Genomic DNA, 19,712 nt, shown 5'->3' with positions numbered 1-19,712 from the left:
GATGGAAAACTTAAAAAATCAAACAAACTACCAAATCATATTAACCCAAAATAGTATTATAAAAAAATACAATGATTCATCAACCTAAAGTAAAGTTGCAAAAAAGAATAAATAATATATATATATATATATATATATAGAGAGAGAGAGAGAGAGAGAGAGAGAGAGAGAGAGAGAGAATTATCACATTTTTCGGGAGAGACATAGAAAATAAAATTAGAAGACGAAGCATCAAAAAAAAAAAATATTGCCATAAGTCAAACACCAAATAATCCAAGTCATGCTATATAATAGAAGAACATTATATTCTTGTATACTATCTTTATATACAATAGAATAACATTTAATAGTCATAGGGAAAAAAAAAAAGGATAATAACTTAATAACTCAAAACCAAATTGCATCAACCCAAAGTAAAATTCTAAAGAATGCATAAATTCATCAATCTAAAGTAGATATACAAAAAATAAAAAAAATTCACACATAAATAAAATATGAAAGAGAGTGAAAGAGAGAAAAATAAACTTTTTCGTCTAAGAAAATATGTATAGAATGGGAGAGAGAATGACATATTTATAGTAATAGAATAGGGATAAGAAGAGCCCAAATAAAAAGAAGAGGAAGGGATGGATGAAGAGTGACATTAAAGTTAGTAGAGAGATGAAAAGGTAAAATGGAAATTATGGTTGGAAGTAGTGGAGGGAAATGGAAAATCAGTAGATGATGTGGCCACTGATGTGGCTCAACAGGAGCATAGTAATAATAAATGTTACGCTTCAGCTTTTAGATATATATAAATATATTATATTGCATTTTTCATGCACCATGTGGGTTTGCGACTAGTGTTTATAAATTACAAAATTAGTTTAGTTCTAATATAAGCTAAAAAAAAATCAGTTCAAAATCCAATAATTGCGATCAATTGATGAGTAATAATCAAAAAATAAAACTAGTTTACAACAGAGTAATGGAGGTACTGCTCGCCTTTATTTATCCTTTAAGATTACAATCGAATGTCTTATGCCTAATTCTCCCAATAAATAAAGAGAAAATAGTTTCATATCTCTTTTCACCCACTTATTGTAAGGAAATAAAATATAGGAGGAAACTAAATGTTGAAACATGATTTTAACTAGACTTTCAAAGGTTTTTGTTAGTCGTATTAATGCAAACAATCCTATCCATATGTTGGGAAAGTAGTGCTTACATAATGCCCATTTGGGCAGGGGACAAACATATCAGAGAACATTCTACTAGCTAATGAGGTGGTTGAGCAATACCATAGGAACTTGGACCTAGCTAGATGTACTATTGAAATTGACCTAAAGAAGAGATTATGATTCTATATTAAGCATGTAACTTCATTTTTATGTGCGTGGTGGCTGTAGCTGTAGGCCTGTAGGTGATGTGAGAGACAATGAGATTTTTATTTATTTTTGAAATGAGGCAGTCAATTAGAGTCGGTTCATGCATGACAAGTTTGCCATTAGTGACTCCCCAGAAGCTCCACTGGTGGTTGCTACCCCTTATGAAAGTTAGCTTTATCAGCCTCTCCGGCAAGCGACAACATTGATAAATTATCTTTATTTACATAATTGAGTTATTTTCCAAGTTGTGTGCGTCCAAGGTTGCTTTCTTCTGTATATGGATTTGTTTTTTTTTAGCTCTCTTGTAGTTGTTCTTGGCTTCTGCTTGTACTTAAATGAATTCTTTTCACTCTGTTATAAATTTTAATAGTGTTTCTTGACTGATAGAAACTTTAGTTATTGTAAATGGTGTGATTCACATTATACTTGTGAGAAGATTGGTGTGGTTTACATTTATACCTGTTAAAACTTTTGTGTGACCTCAATAATTGTTGCAAGAGATTTGACGTTGTGAGCATTGATTGTGGCTGTCATAAAGTTACAGTGGTGGTTGTTCCTTGTTTTCTACCAGCATGTACTAGTCTCCTCATGAGTTTCCAGCGTATTATAAAATCAGATCAAGTATTCAATGAAAATTATCAAATGCATCTTGGCTAGTTGGTGAAGAAAGTGAACTGAACCTTATGTTGATTGTGAATCTCTTGATCACATGATTTGAAGTCACAGATCAAGTTATATTATGAAAATTTTCTTACTTGCGTGGAGAGTAACACGCTATTTATTTTATTTAGTCATATGTTGGGTTTCTATTTCTTCAGAGAAGAAGCAATGTGTGAACTGGCTAAAGTCTGGAAAAAAAATTATAGTTGAAAAAATTATAGTTGGAAAGCCTAGGAAAATGTTACCGTTGGAATAGATCCCTAACTAACAAAAAGTGATGTTGTGAAAAAAATAATAAAAAAAGATTAAAAAATAATATTTTAATGAAAAAGTGAAATAATAGAGTTTTTGGATGTAGGGTGTATTGTAAAATGGTATGGTATAATTGATAAAGTAACTTTTTGAGATGGTAAAATAGGATAGCATAGCATTCTTTGATGCTGATGCTCTAAGCAAACTATTGTACTCCTTTTGGTGATGATTTAGAGATTATTTTAACTTGCACAAAATTGAAATAATACCACTTGATATAACTTAGAGATACACTTCATGATATTTTATAATTCACTTAGAACTACCCAAATACAAGAAAAATGTGTTTTGTTTAAGAATGTCAAGAGATGAAAAATATGACCCTAGCAATTTGGATGTCTATAAAGGTGAATTATCAATTCACTATAAAATGTATCAGGGGGAAACAAAAAACAAAAAAGAAAAAGAAAAAAAATCTAACTAACAAAATGCAGAGGAAAAAGATGTTAGTGGGAGAAATGAATTTCAAATAATATTAAGGTCTCACCCATGCCTCTGCATGAGCATCACATGGGATGATTAGGTGTAAGACATTTTCCTAACATTGCTAATGGTAGCACATGGCTTAAGGCCATTTAGTAATATTACTATTCAATATTGTCTATTATTCACAATATTTGTTGATTTTCATTAATGAACTTGGAACTTTTTGAACATTGACTTCAATCACAATCATAAATTCATGGTGCCTGCCTCTTGCATCTTCACCTAATTTGTTGATTACTATAAGTGACTTTATTAACTTTCCAAACTTTGACTTCAATTGCAATTATAAATTCTATAGAATTCTAGTTTATTCATTTCGAACTTGTCCAAGCAAGAATTGAGCTTATTGTGCTTGTGGACTTCTAAAATGAGGACAACCTAGAAGCATAAAAAGAAAACAACATGAGATAATCAGGAGAAAAAACATACTGTGAACTTGAATTAAGAAGAAAGATAGTGACACTGACTTACAAGTAATCAAGAGAAAGAAATAGCTGATTGCTGTCAATTGCTTAGCTCTTCACCACATTCCTTGTACTGACTTGACTCCTCATAATCAGATTTACCATGGGCTATAAATTCAGGAACTCTTTCAATCCTTTTGGTTACCTTCCACTACCACTGCTGAATTGTCGAAATAATGATGGGGAATATCCAAGCCCTTGTAAGGAATAATGCTGTTGTTGCTACACTCAGCCATAGCCCAGTTAAGATCTTCAATGTCTTTCTTGCATACCACACGCAACCCGCATTTCTTCACCAAGATTGAACGTGTGTTTTCAAATTTAATTACAATCTCACAGAATCCATTTGCATCACATTCCCACAATGATTTTCTATCCTTCTCATTCAGGCAGGATTCAGGAAGACGATAATCTAGACAAATATGATCTGATAAATCAACAATCTTATTAAGAACTAGTCCAATAAACGTTTGTTTTCCATTGATTGTCAAATAGCCAAAAGTTCTACTAGTTTGCTCTTCATGGTAAATTTGGAAATGTGGACCAGAACAAAATACAACACAAACAGCAATTCCTATCCATTCATTACGCAAATGAGAAAAAGGTTCCATTATATTCACTTCATCCCCCATACATTGATGGCTAAACCACTCTGGAATTTCACTTCCAGGAAAAACAATCTGATATATATTATCTTGATATTTAGGAGAGAGTCCCTGAAACATATAACGCAATATGCTTAGAACCATGAGAGAGAGAGAGAGAGAGAGAGAGAGAGAGAGAGACCTGGGGGGACTTTTTTATCACCGCAAAAAACAAGTCAATGAAGCCTTGATTGTCAGCCAGTTTACTGCAATTTGAAAGTTCAAGTTCTGGCTCACATGAAGAATTTGGTTTCAATAGATTTGGTACTGTTTCCAATGAAGAACAACCATTTCCCCATATATAAGCTATACTTAATGGAAGATTCGGAAATGATCGAAGACTCGTGCAATTCTTCACGTTCAAATGTTTCAGAATAGATAGGTGAGCAATGCTTTCCGGAAGGCCACCAAAATTATTTCCACTTAGATCTAAATCTTGTAAAGAGAATAAGCAACCAATATCATTGGGGATTGCCTTGAGATTGCAATTACTTAAATTCAATGTGGTCAAAGAAGACAAACCAAATAGAGACGACGATAGCAAGCCCATGGGATCAGAACTTCTCGACGTTGAATAAAAAGGGACGAATTGAAATCCACCAAAAGCTATTTTTCTAAAAATTTCGAAAGGAGCATTAGAAGAAGGCATCTGGCCGTTCACATCAAGCTCCTTAACACTTTCTGCATTTCCCAAGTTCTCTAGTAGTTTTGAGCACCCGAAAAGATTGAGATCTTTAAGTGACTTTATATTAAAAAAAGTGCTAGGAAGAGACATAAGATTTTTGCAATCTCTTACATCCAATGAAGAAAGGCCAATCAAATTTCCAATTGATGTGGGTAGTTTTGTAATAGCAGTGCCATCCAAGTAAAGTTTTGATACACGTTTCATGGTCTCCCCAAATTCTGGAATTCTTTTTAAATTTGAGCATTTAGAAAGAATAAGGATCTCAAGAGACTCCATTTCAAACTTTCCTGGAAGACTTCTAAGGTTTTTGCAACCTTTTAGATTAAGAAGAGCAAGCTTTTTGTGAACTCCAATTGATGGATGTATCTTTCGTAAATTTATACAGTCTTCAAGAATCAATTTCTCAAGAATTGGGATTTTGGTGAAGTCAGGGGTTTCAAAAAATTTTAGAGATCTATTCAATTTGATGAATTTCAACATCTCACAAGACTGTAAAAACACGAAAAGACATAAAACAATTTTTAGCTTCCAAAAATCTTATAGTTTAATGAAACTAAAAAGTTGTAGAATGGTATCTATTACCTTTGTTCCTTTCCAAAGTCGTTCAATGTTGCTACAACACATGTGAAGTTCAATCAACTCATTTGGTTGGAAACTTGTTGGCAAAGATTTCGAAGGATACCCACTCCAATCAAGAAATCCTAAGTCATTAGGAAGATGTTTGGGACCATGGCAAAGCTGAGAATTTTTAATTATGAGGAACTTCAGATGATGCATCTTTGAAAAGGATTCAGGATCCCAATGTACCTCTTTTGGTTTGGGTAACTTTAAGACTATGCCTTGAATTGCTTTTGTTCCCTAATAATCATGAACAAAAGGGATTAGTGAATTGTAAAATGTATAATTACCAAAATTGTTTTATGTAAATTATGTTGAATAATAAAATTACTAAGGTATATTCTTAGGGTTCTTTCAATAAGCTCTTACCGTATTATTTGTCAACACATTGTCAATATCTTTATATAACCACAATCTACTACGCTTCCCAGGCTCTTTGGGACACTCTTTTCAAACTATATCCCAACCCATTTCTTGGAGTAAATTATGCATCCACAAATGATTGTTTTGCAACTTGATGAGAGATTTTTCAATAAGAACCCTTAATCCAATTTCAGGGTAAAGCCTAAGACAATCTAATATTGCTATAATAGTTTCATAGTTTATATGATTAAAGAAGCATGCAATATTCAAGAAAATTTCCTTCTCTGTTTCATGTAATCCATCAAAACTTATTTGAAGCACATTGAGAATTTTTCTTTCAGGAAATTCACCAAGCCTATCTAATTCACTTTTCCATTCAGAAGTACTTCTTCCGTTCAAAAAGGAACCCAAAACCTCAATGGCTAAAGGAAGGCCATTAGCATAATGTACAAAGCCTTGGGATAGCTCTAGATAATCTTTAGTGGGATGCTCTTTGTCAAAAGCTTTCAAATTAAAAAGATGAAAAGCTTCATCATTATTCAATATTTCAACCTCATATATTCCATCTACTTTATGTGTATTTAGCAACTTCACATCTCTTGTTGTTATGATAACTCTACTACCTGGACCTAACCAATCCTGCTTCACACCTAATTTGTTCAACTGATCTAATTCATTTACATCATCAAGAACGAGAAGAATCTTTTTGTAACGTAACCTATTCTTGATCATGAAAAGTCCATTATCAACATCTTTTACATTCATATCTCTTAGAATCAAAAGATCATTCAAGAGTTTTTGTTGTAACTGAAGTATGCCAAATTCATCATAAACTTCCCTGACATCAGCAACAAAACTACATGCTTCAAATTGATCAGAAATCATACTGTAAACAACTCTTGCTAGAGTTGTTTTACCCATTCCTCATGTTCCCCAAATTCCTATAATGCGAACACCATTTGAATTTATAGCCAAATGTGACATCAATTTCTCAACTCTAGAATTTATTCCTACTAGTCCCTCGGTAGCTACAGAGAATGTATAACTCAGTTTATTTATTATTACTTTCACAATATCGTCAATAACTTCTGCCTCGGCCCTGCAATGAAGAGAGAATAATAAGTAGTGAGGTTGAACCTCCCATGACAGGACCCAAATTAGAAAATTTTGCAGATATATAGCATTTAGTATAGTAGAATAAAACTGAAATCCCAACAAATAAATGTATATACAGTCTATAATGTAAAATCTGAATGTATCGTTTAGTTTAGTTTCATTCCTTAAGAAACCTAGGTTTGATTTGAGACATATGCAATGTATACTATAATTAAAAATCTGAATATTAGCTGGATCAAAAAAAAAAAAAAAAAAAATACTATGTTTCAATGTTCGGGAGGGTTTTGAATCTGAAAAAGTTTTCGACCTAGGATAGTATAAGCAACGTCAGGATTTTTTCCCCTTCGTTGACCAAAAAAAAAAAAAGAAGATATTTTGAATGCAATATTTGCTTTTATAACAAAAGTTACTTTGGATAAGAGATTTAGGGTTTGATCCTTGTCTACCTTAAAAACCAATTGGTGTCTTAGTTTGATGAAAAGAAAAACAATCGTTAGGAGTAGACGTCATATGTTAAAATTGTATAAAAATAAATAAAAACAAAGGTCACTTTGTGTTCTATTGCATTTTATTTAGTTAAAATTGCCCATATGGAAATAATAAATGTCTTATAAAATGATGAAAAGGTGAAGAACACCTTTGGCTAAAATGATAACTTGTATAGTTTCAAAAAAAAAAAAAAAAAAATGATAACTTGTATTACTTTATCTTTATGACAGTTGGGACTTGAGAGTGCAATTATTTTTTTTCTAATAATTGTTAGTGAAATTTTTTGTGAGTAATGTTATGTTCACAACTTTTTCACAACAAATTCTCGATAAGAAGTTATTATTCGTTTCAATCTGAGCTCATAACTAAAATAAGACAACCAGTTACAACTTGCTACCTAGGATTTATTGTGAAATTGTTGTTGTCGATGTAGCATTTCATTTTCTTTTGGTTAGTGTTGCCATGTAGGCATATAGTTTGTCAAATTATGTTAACATTTGTGTCTAGTATTGCTTACCTTTTTCTTTACATGTTTTTCAAAACAAATTAGTATTAGGACTTCTACTATTACAACAAGTGACTTATAATGAGTTTACCAGATTTTTTTTTGACAGCTCTGTTTAATTCCACGTACATATAAGTTTGTCCATTCTCTCAATCTCTTTCTCTTCTTTTTTTTCATTACCAAATGAGCTAGTCAACAACTAATAAAATTTCTTTCTTCTGAAGAAAAAGAGAATATGATATTAAGTAGAACGGCCACTAGAATTTGTAATTGCTTGAGCTACTGTACATTTCAAATTATTCACGCAATAAAAAATTGTACATGAAGCAAGTATTTTGGTTGGTCTTTTGATGGTTAATCTTTTCAGGGCTCCACAAAGTCCAAGGGCAACTCAAATTATTGATGCATAAAATATGTTTTATTATATATATATATATATACAGGGGCGGAGGGAGGGGGGGTCGAGGAGGGGCACTTGCCCCCTCTGGCCTTCTCAAAATTTCTCTAACAGTAGTGGTGTAAAATGCAGTAAAAATCCCCACTTGACAATTGACACAAAAGACAATCTACTTTTTCTTGTTATTTATATTTATTAGCTTGTTAACAATTGTCAGACAATTTTACATTCACATGGCAACACTTTTTTTACATAATGGGTCCCATCTAAATAATACTTTTTTTTGCACACTACTTTGCCAACTACAACCGAATATATATATATATATATATATATATATATATATATTGAATTGGACTTTGAAAGAAAAAATCTATGTTTATGTGTAATGTGCCTACTTTAGTGCCTCACCAGTTGGTTTCCAGCTTACAATTTTTTCTCTAGTTATCAACCTTTTCAATATCAAACTTGAGTTTTTCCTATAAACTCGAATTTTAACGACATAAAAAAGTAAAAATCTCTATATGAAATTTTAGAAGCATTCATGGCATTGAGTTGCATATAACCGAATAGAACTTCATAAGCATATTGCTATATTCTTAATATTTTTACATTGCTTTATTTTTCCAATTTATTTTAAAGATCCAAATTACATGTTTAAATTCTGTGTATTTAGTATCAATTAATTTATCTTAGATTAATTCTACCTTCAATCTTGTCTTTTAATCTTCCCCCCCAACTTGAAATTCTAGCTCCGCCACTGCATCAAACTCAGTTATGCATTTGTTGCCACAATACAAAAAATAGTAGAGATAATAACTAATGTGTGGCAACAAATTGCCCCTCCTCGACCCCTCCCTCCCAAGCCTCACATCAAACTCAGTAATGCATTTGTTGCCATTCATCAATTATTATCTCTACTGTGTTGATTTGTTGCCTCACATTAGTTATCATCTCTACTATTCTTTGTATTGTACACCTAGATGTATTCTTTTATTTTTTAATAATATTTCTAACGTTATTAAGTCAAAATTGCTTCTTTCCTTTATGATATACCAATCATAAGCAAGTTGTAAGTAAAGGTAGCAAAATAAATAAGAGATTTTAAAAAGTTGGATCACCATTTTTTGTTCCCTCATACAGATTTAGCATGAAAACTTCTCTGTTAATTTAGCTTTTTTCATTCATGTTTATGTGTTTTACTTGTTTAAAATATTTACTTAAACTTATAATCACCTTAGAATTTAGAATACCTTAAGGATAACAGTGACTATTAAATTTCAACTCTTACATTAGGCACGGAAAAAAATTGAAAAAAAGATGAGAACAAAATATAATTTACATGTACCTTTATATTTAATCTTGCCCCCCTTAAACTAAAATTCTGGCTCTGCCACTGTATATATATATTATTGATGCGCATTAGTAGAAATTCATTAAAGCTCAATTAACACATTTTGATATTTCCAATAAAAATGTATAAGATTCAAATCTCCTCTCTGCTATGGTAATGAACTATCAAAACATAAATATTTCAATTTTATCATTAAATTGAATAATAAATAGGTAATAAAAATAAAATAAAAAGTAATTTAAATTACACTGTGAAAATTGATTATTCATGACTAAGTTTACGACATAAACTTTTTTTTTTTTTTTTTTTGAGAGAAAGTTTTCAACATAAACTTAAAAACATTTTTTTTTTTTTTTTTTTTTTAAGAATACTAAGTATTTTTAACACACATGGGGAGAGAGGAGAAGGTTTTTTTTAAAAAAAAAACTTAAAAACTATGATAATTGATTAAAGTAACTCAAAATTCTTTTAAATTTTAATAGTATAGTTTGAAAGAGTATTTAAACGTCTTGAAGATTTGATAATAAAGTTTAGTTTAAATTAATTTTTATGAATAACTTTAATATATTTATAGTCTTATCAAAAATATATATATATATATATAGATATATTTATAGTAAGTCATATAACAAGAGCACTTTGTGCGACATATAAAGCTCTTATGTAGTGAACCACAAGACACATATACAACATGTATAACAGAAGTTGTAATACTTAATATAGAGTTGAGGTACTATATGTGTGTGCACAGTAAGACGAGAGCAGACAATCTTGTGGTGCTACAAAATATGTGAGAAAATTAAAATTTTAGTGCGGTAGTTAAAATAATAAATAAATAAATATAAGAGGAAGACATTTTATGGGCTTCTTGGAGACTAATGAGATAAGTTCTAGTGGGTTTTAAACTCCAGCCCACTACCCCACCAAACCCACATCTTTGATACGTTAAATATAGGGTAAAGGAAAAGATAAATTAGGATTTTCATTGGAAGGGTTTCTTAGTAAAGGTGGAAGCCAAAGAAAATTTGAGAGGGAGAGAGAGAGGCGTGACAGAAGAAGGAGGCAAAATTGTTTAGGGGTATAAGGTTTGGCTACGAAATCAAGGTGAGAACCCCATCTCAATATTACTATATTGTTTATAAATCTTGAGATTAAGTCATGTCAATTCGATTATGTGGTAAGATGTTTATATATTAGCGTTATTCAAATAAAGATCTAATGGTAATACTCTTAAGTTTATGGTAGTGTTGTAATATATATTGGTTACCCATTTAATTTGAGGACTTTGGGTCTAACAAGAGATGATATATATTAGATTAAATTGCTAGTAGTTAGTACAGGATTTCTCTAGCTAGGTTGCCTACGGTTAGTATTTTAGAACAAAATCATGGAATTTCAAATCTTAATCTTGAATATGGCTTTAACGTTTGGGGTTATATATATATTAGGATGGCTTTAATGTTTTTCATTGGTTATATATATTAGGATGGCTTTGACGTTTTTCTTTGGGGTTATATATATTAGATCCTAGTTGCCCACTGTGTGTATATTCTAGAACAAAGTCACGGTTATAGAGCCAAATTCATGTTGAGGTTTTACTTTTCGTTTAGGACATATATTAAATCCTAAAGTTTTGGTTACTGCCTATGAGTTTTGATAAATTCAAGGAAACATATTTTTGGGTAGAGATGTCTTGCATCAGTGTTATTATTTAGTTCAACAAAGTATAATCTTAGGGAGTCAGTTTATATAATTCGATAAGCTTTATATTTTGTGGACGATATTAAGTAATTTTTATGATTGATTATAGGTCCTATTTAAAAGTATTTGAGACTATTTGGAGGGTGTTTCAGCTGGACTTTAAGAGTGATTCAAGTGCTGTAAGTAATTATGCATAATATGCACAAGTTTTGTTCTTTAGGTTCTTAGAAGTTAAAGGTTTTCAAAAGTTATGTTTTTAAGCTTATGTTTTCTAAAATTTATCGAAAGCATTTTTACATCATTGAAAGAGAAACTTTGACTTTAAATAATGTTTTAAAGAGAAATTTCAAATTCTAAATAACGTTTGGATGTCCGAATCTCATTTAAAATATGATTTCTAAACTAAACTATTTTCCAAAAGGAATTGAGTTTCAATGTAAGTTTTCTAAAAAGGTTCTTATTCTTTAAATTTGTGTAAAACCAAGTGATTTCAAAGTCATATTCCTATTCTCCAAATGGTATTTAAAACGTTTCTTTTAGCAAATTGAGCTTTCAGACTTACTCAAGAATTGTAAAAATATTTATATAAACTCCACAGTTCCTATTTGTTCCTTAAGAGAATCAAGCATACTTTGATTTATGTTCAATTCAATATTGTGATCTTCAATATGCCTCTGTATTTGGAATAATTGTTAATATCAAGTAAATTATTCGATTTTGTATAAACTTTGCTTTTGTGATATGTGACTCAAAATAAGTATTTCTAGAATTGATCAGATATATGTGTAAGCCCGCTCATAGGGTTGTATGTGAGAATAAGTGTTGATCCCTCACCAGCAAGGGTTAGATGTTGGTATCCGCTCACAGGATTGTATGTGAGAATATGTGATATGTGTATATATGACACTATGCTCTGATCAATTATCTGTATGTGTTTTCGAATGATTTTAAGATTTTATTACATATGTATTAAGTGGCTCATTATATGTTTTGGAAAACTATATTGGATATCCTTGAGTGAATTTGTGAAATCAAAATACTTGTGCTCTACTTGACTCTATTTTGTCGTGTATTGTATATAATTGCTTACTAGATGTGTGGCTCACCCCATCATTACAATTTTCAGATTAAAGTTTAGTTGAGAAACAGAAACTTTGGATCTTTTCATAAGGTGCAAGGTAGAGCGTGGGAGTTTTTAGGCTTCGTCAATAATTCTTCAAGCTTTTAAGGATTTTTAGTTATTTTTATTTCACTTAAGATTTTACAATTTGGAGATTATTTCTAAATTGTGGATTTTAGTATTGTAAGAGATTTATTAAGAGCATTGTTTATTTGGAGTTTACTGAATTATGTTTAAATTAATTATGTTTATTGAGTTATGTAAGATCAGCAAATTAGTCATGCATCTAAATTCACGTTCCATGGATTTGGGCTGTGACAACTTTTTTACCTAAAAAAAATCTCCGTGGCTATTTTCTTTTTTAAAAAGAAATTTTATTTGGCTAAATTAAGGCCCTCACCACTACGTTTATAATTTTACATAATTCAATTTTAAAGCTCTTTTTTAAATAGAATTTTATTTTGCCGAATTATAATAACGGTCTTTAATTCTACTGCTACTTTATTTGTAATTGTTAGGTTTTACATTTGTGTAGGCCAATTCATGTGTTAAGTTTAGTAAGTGTTAGAGAGGGTCAGAGGGTTGTATTTAAATAGTTTGCTTAGTGTCAAGTCATGGAATAACATTGAAGAATTCAAGCTTGAGAAGACCCGTTCATGCAAACTTCATACAAAAAGTTTACGAACCCTCGCTTGACATTCTATTGACCCAAACTTAAACAAGTTTGCTCAATTGTGATTTTAGTAAGAAGTTAACTATCTTTTCTAGTCTAGTGACTTAACCTAAATTTTCAATGTTACTCCTTGAATTGATACCAGGCAAACTATTTAAAAAGAGCCTTCTTTCATTGAGCCTATACAAAAAGTCCTTCCCCATGCTTTTACAACCTTGAGCCTAACTTGATTTATTGCAAAACCACAAAAGTTGTTAAGCATACTAGAGTGTTCATTAATTTTTCCTTCAAAAAGGTTCTTTAGAGCATCAAAGTTCTGACTTCTATTAATTAGAAACAAGTACTTGTTCGTTCGTTGAGGAGAATTTTTTAGAAGAATATTAGAGTTTTGCAGCAACTACAATGGGAGGTGAATTAGCTGTTTTATTTTTTACTTCATCACCAAATCTGTGTGCTCTTTACCATTTTCATTGCTTTTAGAGTTTGGTGATACTTGTAGTGATTGTACAATAGATCAAATTTTTGACTCAGAACTTATATGAAATTTGATCACGGTCAACATGTTAATTCATTGTCTACGCTATTGGGTTCTAAATCATATTTTTTAGTAATTATGTTTGGTGTTATTCTAAATTTTTTTTTTAAATAATACCTCTTTATCATTCTTTTTTTTTTTTCTCCCACTATCCAAAACTTGAGATTTATTCTGAATCTTCTTATTTAACAATTTTAACCTTGTCATATTCTATACTTTAAATTCTATCATTTTATTTTAAACTATTTAATGAGATATTTCATGATAAATTAAAGGATGAAACAATCAAATCTTACCATGTTTATAGTAATATAAATTACCTATCATGTATAATGTGGCGGATTTAACATAACAGATATTATAGTCAAAATATCGTACTGTTGATAATGTAATTCGTGGCATATATATAGGAGGAGCTATTTGAAACATTTTTAAAAAAAATATGTCAAGTTACATTACCTATCTTGTGAATGCCAATGCCACCCAGAGAGATTGACCACTTCACTCAAAGCGGCTCGCCAAGTTTGCAGCTTCTCTGTGTTCTCCTTCAAACGTTCTTTATGCTCAGCAAAGGCTTGTGCAAAAGTTCCCATCTGTTTTCGTACATCAGATGGGTCCACTTCATAAAATATAGGTAGAACTGTCATTTCCTTCTCTTTCATGCATTGAATGATCTTTGTAAGTTCATCCAAGCACCATGTTGAAGATGCATAGTTTCTTGAGAGAATAACAATAGCAAATCTTGATTCTTCTATTGCTTTCAACAGCTCCGGTGAAATAGATTTTCCTCTTTCAAGTTTTTCATTGTCTCTAAAGGTAAAAATACCTAAACGTTGCAAAGCAACATATAGATGATGTGTAAAACTATTACGTGTGTCCTTACCTTTGAAACTAAGGAAAACATCATATATCCACCGTCTTGAAGAAGAAGATGAAGATGTCAACAGTGAGGCTCCTTGAGTACTCATTGAAGCCGATGAAAATATGTTGGTAAATCTTGAACCACAAGAAGGATAAAAAGAATTAGTAAAAAAACAATTTGAAGGATGTGTGTGGAAAGAAAAATAACTAGGGAAGAAGAATATGATTTAACATGGATTTTTTTGAGAAAAGATAAATAAAAGAGATAGATGTGTTTGAAAAGTGAAAACATACAGATTCAAGAAATTGCAGCAGTGGTTGTAATACTCAAAAGTAGCTTGAAACAAGGCTGCCTTCCAACCATTTCTTTTCTTTTCTTTTTTTTCTTTTTTCTCTCTTACCAGACTGATTGATTATTCTTGAAAGCAGGTATTTATTTCCCACTAAAAATAGAACCCCTTTTTATTCTCCTTTAAACAAATAGGTGTGCAAGTGGCCTTTTTTCTTCCAGGAATCGTCCTAGCAAGACAACGACAAATGTACCCTCCAAATGAAAAGATAAACCCGGCCTCCCCACGTAATGACGCAATTGGTTGATCAAAGGCTGAGCATTCACTAATCACACCCTTTAACTGTTGTGGGTCAAGTCAACAAATCTTTCTTTTTCTTTTTCTTTTTCTTTTGTCAAAAGATGCCTTTCTCTTTTTCTTGAAATCTTCCAGTCAAAGGATGACTGGAAGTTATCAAATTGATAATAAAGTAAATAAATAAAGGCCATGAAGACTTCTTTTCTTAGGGCAAAACAGGGTATGCAAGCATGAGGGGATCACTCCAAACCCACATTTTGTTTTTTAAACGTTTGAATATGTGAACTTAATTAAGCGTGTCCAGCAAATAGACTTGTAATTCCAACTTAGTTGTTGCTTGCCTTCTCAAAATTTATGGGTTCCGATTCTTCACCTACTATCGTTTGTTGATTTCCCAGTGTTTAGAGCTAGGCTTCTAGATTTGGATATGGAACAAGATGCACCTTCATATATTTGTATTATTTTATTTGAACTATGAAATGAATCCATTTAAAATGAAGAGATTTTTTTTTTTTTTTTGGGTTAAATAAATGGAGAGGATTCTAATATGCATCTAATACTGCTAGGTCATTAAAATTTGAAATGATATGACACTATATATATATATATATATATATATATATGTTATTAGGTGGATTGAAAAGTGAGTCTAAATTTTTTGTCCCATTTTTCCTATCTCACTTTATACTCCACAAATAAAAAATTATCAGGTGTCCACCTACTTAATTAAATGTTAATTTTTTACCTTATCTTATTTCAGTTTCATAAAATAAATAAAATAAAAACCAAAACATCCCCACTAGTCACTTCCATTGGTCCAACACTACCACCAAAGCCGGTGCCACTACAACGACCATCTACCAACGCTTCGTTATTTTCAAATCCATGACTAGGTACATGTATAGAGAAATTGCGTTGTCCATTCTTCGACTAGCATCTATTCATTGAATCCACCAGCCAATAGTCTATTTTGGTAGATTGATAAAGTATATTAGAAAACAAAAAACTAATATCAAGTGACTCTGTGGCTGTGATTTTCTTTTGGTATTTAACTTAAATTGCGTTGAATATATACTTTGATATTATTGTCTTAGGAATTTAGGATCCTACCTTTGCTCTTGAAATAGAAGGGGACTATTTCATGATATGGGAGTACGCACCGGTTCATTTGGTTCGATTTTAAGAAGAATTTCATAATAAAACAAACATTGGCCGCTTAAGAAAATTTTGGTTGAACAGACATCCAACATATTTGAAAAATTGTACGGTATATTAGAACACAAACATAACTGGAGGTAGATAGTTGTTGATGAAGTGGCATCGGCACTAGTTGGTGGTGGTGGCTGGTGGAGTTGTGTTGATTTTTATTTTATTTATTTTAGGAAACTGAAATAAAAGAAGCAGAAAATTAGTATTTAATTAAGTAGGTGGACACTTGACAATTTTTTATTTGTGGAGCATAAAATGGGATATGAAATTTTGTTCTATTTGAACCAACCTCTTTATTTTTGGGTAAAAAATACAAACAAAATAGTGATTAGAAATTAGAGATATGAGCCATAAAAAAGCAATAAACATGAAAATTTTAAAAAAATTACCTTAAAATTCAAGTTTCAATAATATAGACATTATATACTTATATTTGGAAAGAAAAAAAAAAGTTTTAATTCTAAACTTATATAATAATTTAAACTTGATGTAACATATTACATGTTGTAAGGACTGAAATTGTATTAATCCCAAAACGGGATTGGGCTCAAATTCTAACGGCCCAAACAATAAATTTGTAGAGCGTGGATAGAAGAACTAGATTTATCCTAGAAGAAAGACGATCAGACTTAACGATTCAAGATAGTTTGACACAAATATGATTATCAAATTTATCCTCAGAACAAACTAAGCTCTTTGTTTCATATGGTTTTCTTTAAGACCTAAATTGTATATATCATTTCCCCCCCCCCCCCTTTCAGTGCATTCTTCCGGGTTATATATTGCAATCTTGGTATCATCCTTACCACACACGTGTAGGTTAGATTTGGTGGACTCCTTCCTATCCCATCCAACACCTCCTAGAACCATCAACTAGTAGCTGTAAGGCTGCTTGATCACTGTTCAAGCATCATTTCCACATTAATGCGGCCAGAGAGTTGGTTGAAAGGCATTTAATGTGAAGGTAGCAGCTTTTGAAGATATTTGTTTACCTTTCTTTCCTTATCCTTGGTCCAATGCCCAATCTTTAGTTGTGGTGTAACTCTGAAGTAAGTTTGTGACGGTATGGTACTCAGATTTACCTTGGACATACGTTGCCAAGAAGATTTTTGTCCTCGGACGCTTATTGTACCCATCTCACATTGTCTCTATTCCTCTCTTAACTTTATTCCCTCTATAGCCTTATTTAGGCTCCTCGGATGGTCTAACGTCCTCGAAAGAGCCATAGGCCCAGTTAATACTGCTTTTAATAATACTTCCTAATTAATTGACCCCCACAATAGCCCCTCAAAATCTTGCTTTTCGACTCCTCGACAGAAAAGGATGATTTTGATGTCCTTATTCCACTTTATCTTTGGCTTTACTCTGTATTCCTGACCTCCTACGTGTCTTTTAGTATGCTCTAGATACGCTCCTGACGCTTCGGCATCCAGAGCGTGTCAGCATTAAATTTTGGCGACGCCTTTGTCCCATACATTCAACGATAAGATGTAAATCACACGGTGGATGGTTTTTCTTGTTTTTCGAGCAGGAACTTTCCTGCTTGTAACTTCTGCGCCACTATAAATAGTTTTTCAAATCAATTCTCTCTCTTATTTTCTGCAATCACACAATCCTAGAGCTCATACACTGAATCTGTCACTTTCTTTCGTTTCCCTATGCGTCTACAAATACTAGACTCTTGTCCGAGAACCCTCTTTCAAACCTATAAGTCTTCTTAAAACCTCTTTTTAACTTCCATCTTAAACTTATTGATTTTTCTTCGAAACCCCTTAGGAAAATGGGTAAATTTGAAGATCTGGTTAAATTCGAGGAGGGTATGAGAAGTTTCCGGGCCAAGTATAGGATTCCACCAACTGTGGGTATGAGGTACACTGCCTAGGGGGAATGGGTTGGCAATAGGAGAACAGGGGAGGTAGTCATTCCCATGATCGCCTTCATAGAAGGTGGAATGACCATTCCCATGGGTCCTATTACTAGAAGCTATCTTAGGTTTTTTAGGTTATCTCCCACATAGTGTGCCCCAAACATGTTTAGGGTCCTGGGAAGTATAGAAGCCTTAAATGAGAGAATGAACTTGAACCTGACCCATCATGATGTAAACTGGGTGTACAATCTACATAATTTGAAGGGGCAGGGATATTACCTCAAATCGAGGTATCCCGCAGTAAGAATAATTCAGTGCCTTCCCACTTCAAATAAAAATTTAAAGGAGGACTTCCTTATTTTTTCCGGGGAATGGCACAATGGCTTGCCTTGCCCAACGGAGGAGGGAGAACCAGGTGGTAGTATAGCCATGGACTCATGAGTTTTAGCTTACATCTTTTCTTTGTTTGTTCCATGTCTCAGTATCTTTGTTTCTCATGAAACTTTCCTTTAATTCAATGACTTTGCAGATAGGCGTTATACCAAACCCAACCTCAGCCTAGTCAACAAAGAGAGCTTGGATAGGGTATTGTGAGCCAAGATATATGTGAACGAAGCTGACGGTCAACTCCGAGCAGCTCATTTGATTCTCAGATACACCCCTCTTTCATTCGCCTTCCAAGCTCCTAAGTACGTAATCCGAGCTCGCGACCCTCGGCTCCGATGTATCAGCGTTGCCTACCAGGGGTTCGTCATTCCAGAGGGTATCTCGCTCCCTAGAGATACTCCTTCCACCCAGCCACTTTTTGTTGCCAGTCTTTCAGCAGGGGCATCCGCATCCCAACCCTTCCTTAGAGAAGAAGAGGACAGAAGAGAGGAAGAAGAAGAAGAAGAAGAAGAAAGAAATCCGCACGAAGTGGTCGATTTGATAGACTCTTCGGACAAGTTCGAGGTTTTTAATCAGACCATACACTCCGAGGACGATCTCGACGAAATAGGTGTGCAAAGGAAACACCAAAGAAGTCTTATGGAGCTGATAGAGAACTAGCCCGGGAAAAGTGCACCGGGGAGACTTGTACAGTCTCAGATTCCTCCTCCTCTCACCAAGTCTCCTCCTCCCGCTCCTCACCAACCTCCTCAGCCGGTCAGAGTTGAAGCTGCTGATTTAAAAAGGCGAAGGGAGCAAAAAGGGAAGGATGTGGTGGACATTGGAAAATCTCGTCCGACCCGGGAAGAAGAAGCCCAAGGAGCTGCGAAGCAGCTGAAGACTAATCATACCTTACAGCAAGGCCAGGAGAGGTTGGACACTCAACCTCTTAAGCCACAAGCTTGGCTGCCCGCACCTATGCACGGTGGGGAGCCCCTGAAGGATGAAGCATCACTTAGGGACTTCAATGGTGGCATTGGGTGCCACATAGCCTCAACCGTAGAGGAGGCTTTATTGCTTCCAAGGGACATGGCCGAACTGAAAAATGCAAGGAAGAATGAACTCATCCTCAATAATAAAAGATATTTGGGAATGGTATAGTGTCAATTTTCTCCTTTTTTTTTTTACTTGCAATTATTACTTACTAATGTGTGCTTTTTACTGACTATGGTATTGATCTTTTACTTTTAGGTTATCCAAAACACTTTTAGACTGGATGAGATGTTCAATAACTGTTACAACAATTAGAGGATGAAAGGAAAAAACGGGGGTC

General features: G+C 32.8%; 2 protein-coding genes across 2 annotated transcripts; both read right to left on the bottom strand.

Moving 5' to 3' along the window:
- Positions 1 to 3,417: 3,417 nt before the first annotated feature.
- Positions 3,418 to 6,520, bottom strand: LOC115961134 (disease resistance-like protein DSC1). The gene is made up of 4 exons (XM_031080167.1): positions 5,693 to 6,520; positions 5,201 to 5,476; positions 4,097 to 5,107; positions 3,418 to 4,005 (listed from the first exon to the last, which is right to left on the bottom strand). The coding sequence occupies exons 1-4, from the start codon at positions 6,518 to 6,520 to the stop codon at positions 3,418 to 3,420; spliced, it is 2,703 nt and encodes a 900-aa protein (XP_030936027.1).
- On the bottom strand, positions 6,438 to 14,755 carry LOC115959026 (TMV resistance protein N-like). The gene is made up of 3 exons (XM_031077318.1): positions 14,645 to 14,755; positions 13,949 to 14,485; positions 6,438 to 6,698 (listed from the first exon to the last, which is right to left on the bottom strand). The coding sequence occupies exons 2-3, from the start codon at positions 14,455 to 14,457 to the stop codon at positions 6,524 to 6,526; spliced, it is 684 nt and encodes a 227-aa protein (XP_030933178.1). The 5' UTR covers positions 14,458 to 14,485; positions 14,645 to 14,755; the 3' UTR covers positions 6,438 to 6,523.
- Positions 14,756 to 19,712: the final 4,957 nt, after the last annotated feature.

The sequence above is a fragment of the Quercus lobata genome, chromosome 9 (assembly GCF_001633185.2).
Source record: "Quercus lobata isolate SW786 chromosome 9, ValleyOak3.0 Primary Assembly, whole genome shotgun sequence".
NCBI lineage: Eukaryota > Viridiplantae > Streptophyta > Magnoliopsida > Fagales > Fagaceae > Quercus > Quercus lobata.
This window is presented reverse-complemented; position numbering and strand designations above follow the sequence as displayed.

Bases quoted from the DNA above. Each gene is read 5' to 3' on its own strand.
- LOC115961134 (XM_031080167.1), bottom strand. From the start codon at position 6,520: ATGGGTAAAACAACTCTAGCAAGAGTTGTTTACAGTATGATTTCTGAT. The intron at 5,108-5,200 runs GTAATAGATACC...GTGTTTTTACAG, and splicing joins GACTTTGGAAAGGAACAAAG to TCTTGTGAGATGTTGAAATT. The intron at 4,006-4,096 runs GTGATAAAAAAG...TATATGTTTCAG, and splicing joins TCATTGACTTGTTTTTTGCG to GGACTCTCTCCTAAATATCA.
- LOC115959026 (XM_031077318.1), bottom strand. From the start codon at position 14,457: ATGAGTACTCAAGGAGCCTCACTGTTGACATCTTCATCTTCTTCTTCA. The intron at 6,699-13,948 runs GTAATGTAACTT...TCTTCATTGCAG, and splicing joins CATTGGCATTCACAAGATAG to GGCCGAGGCAGAAGTTATTG.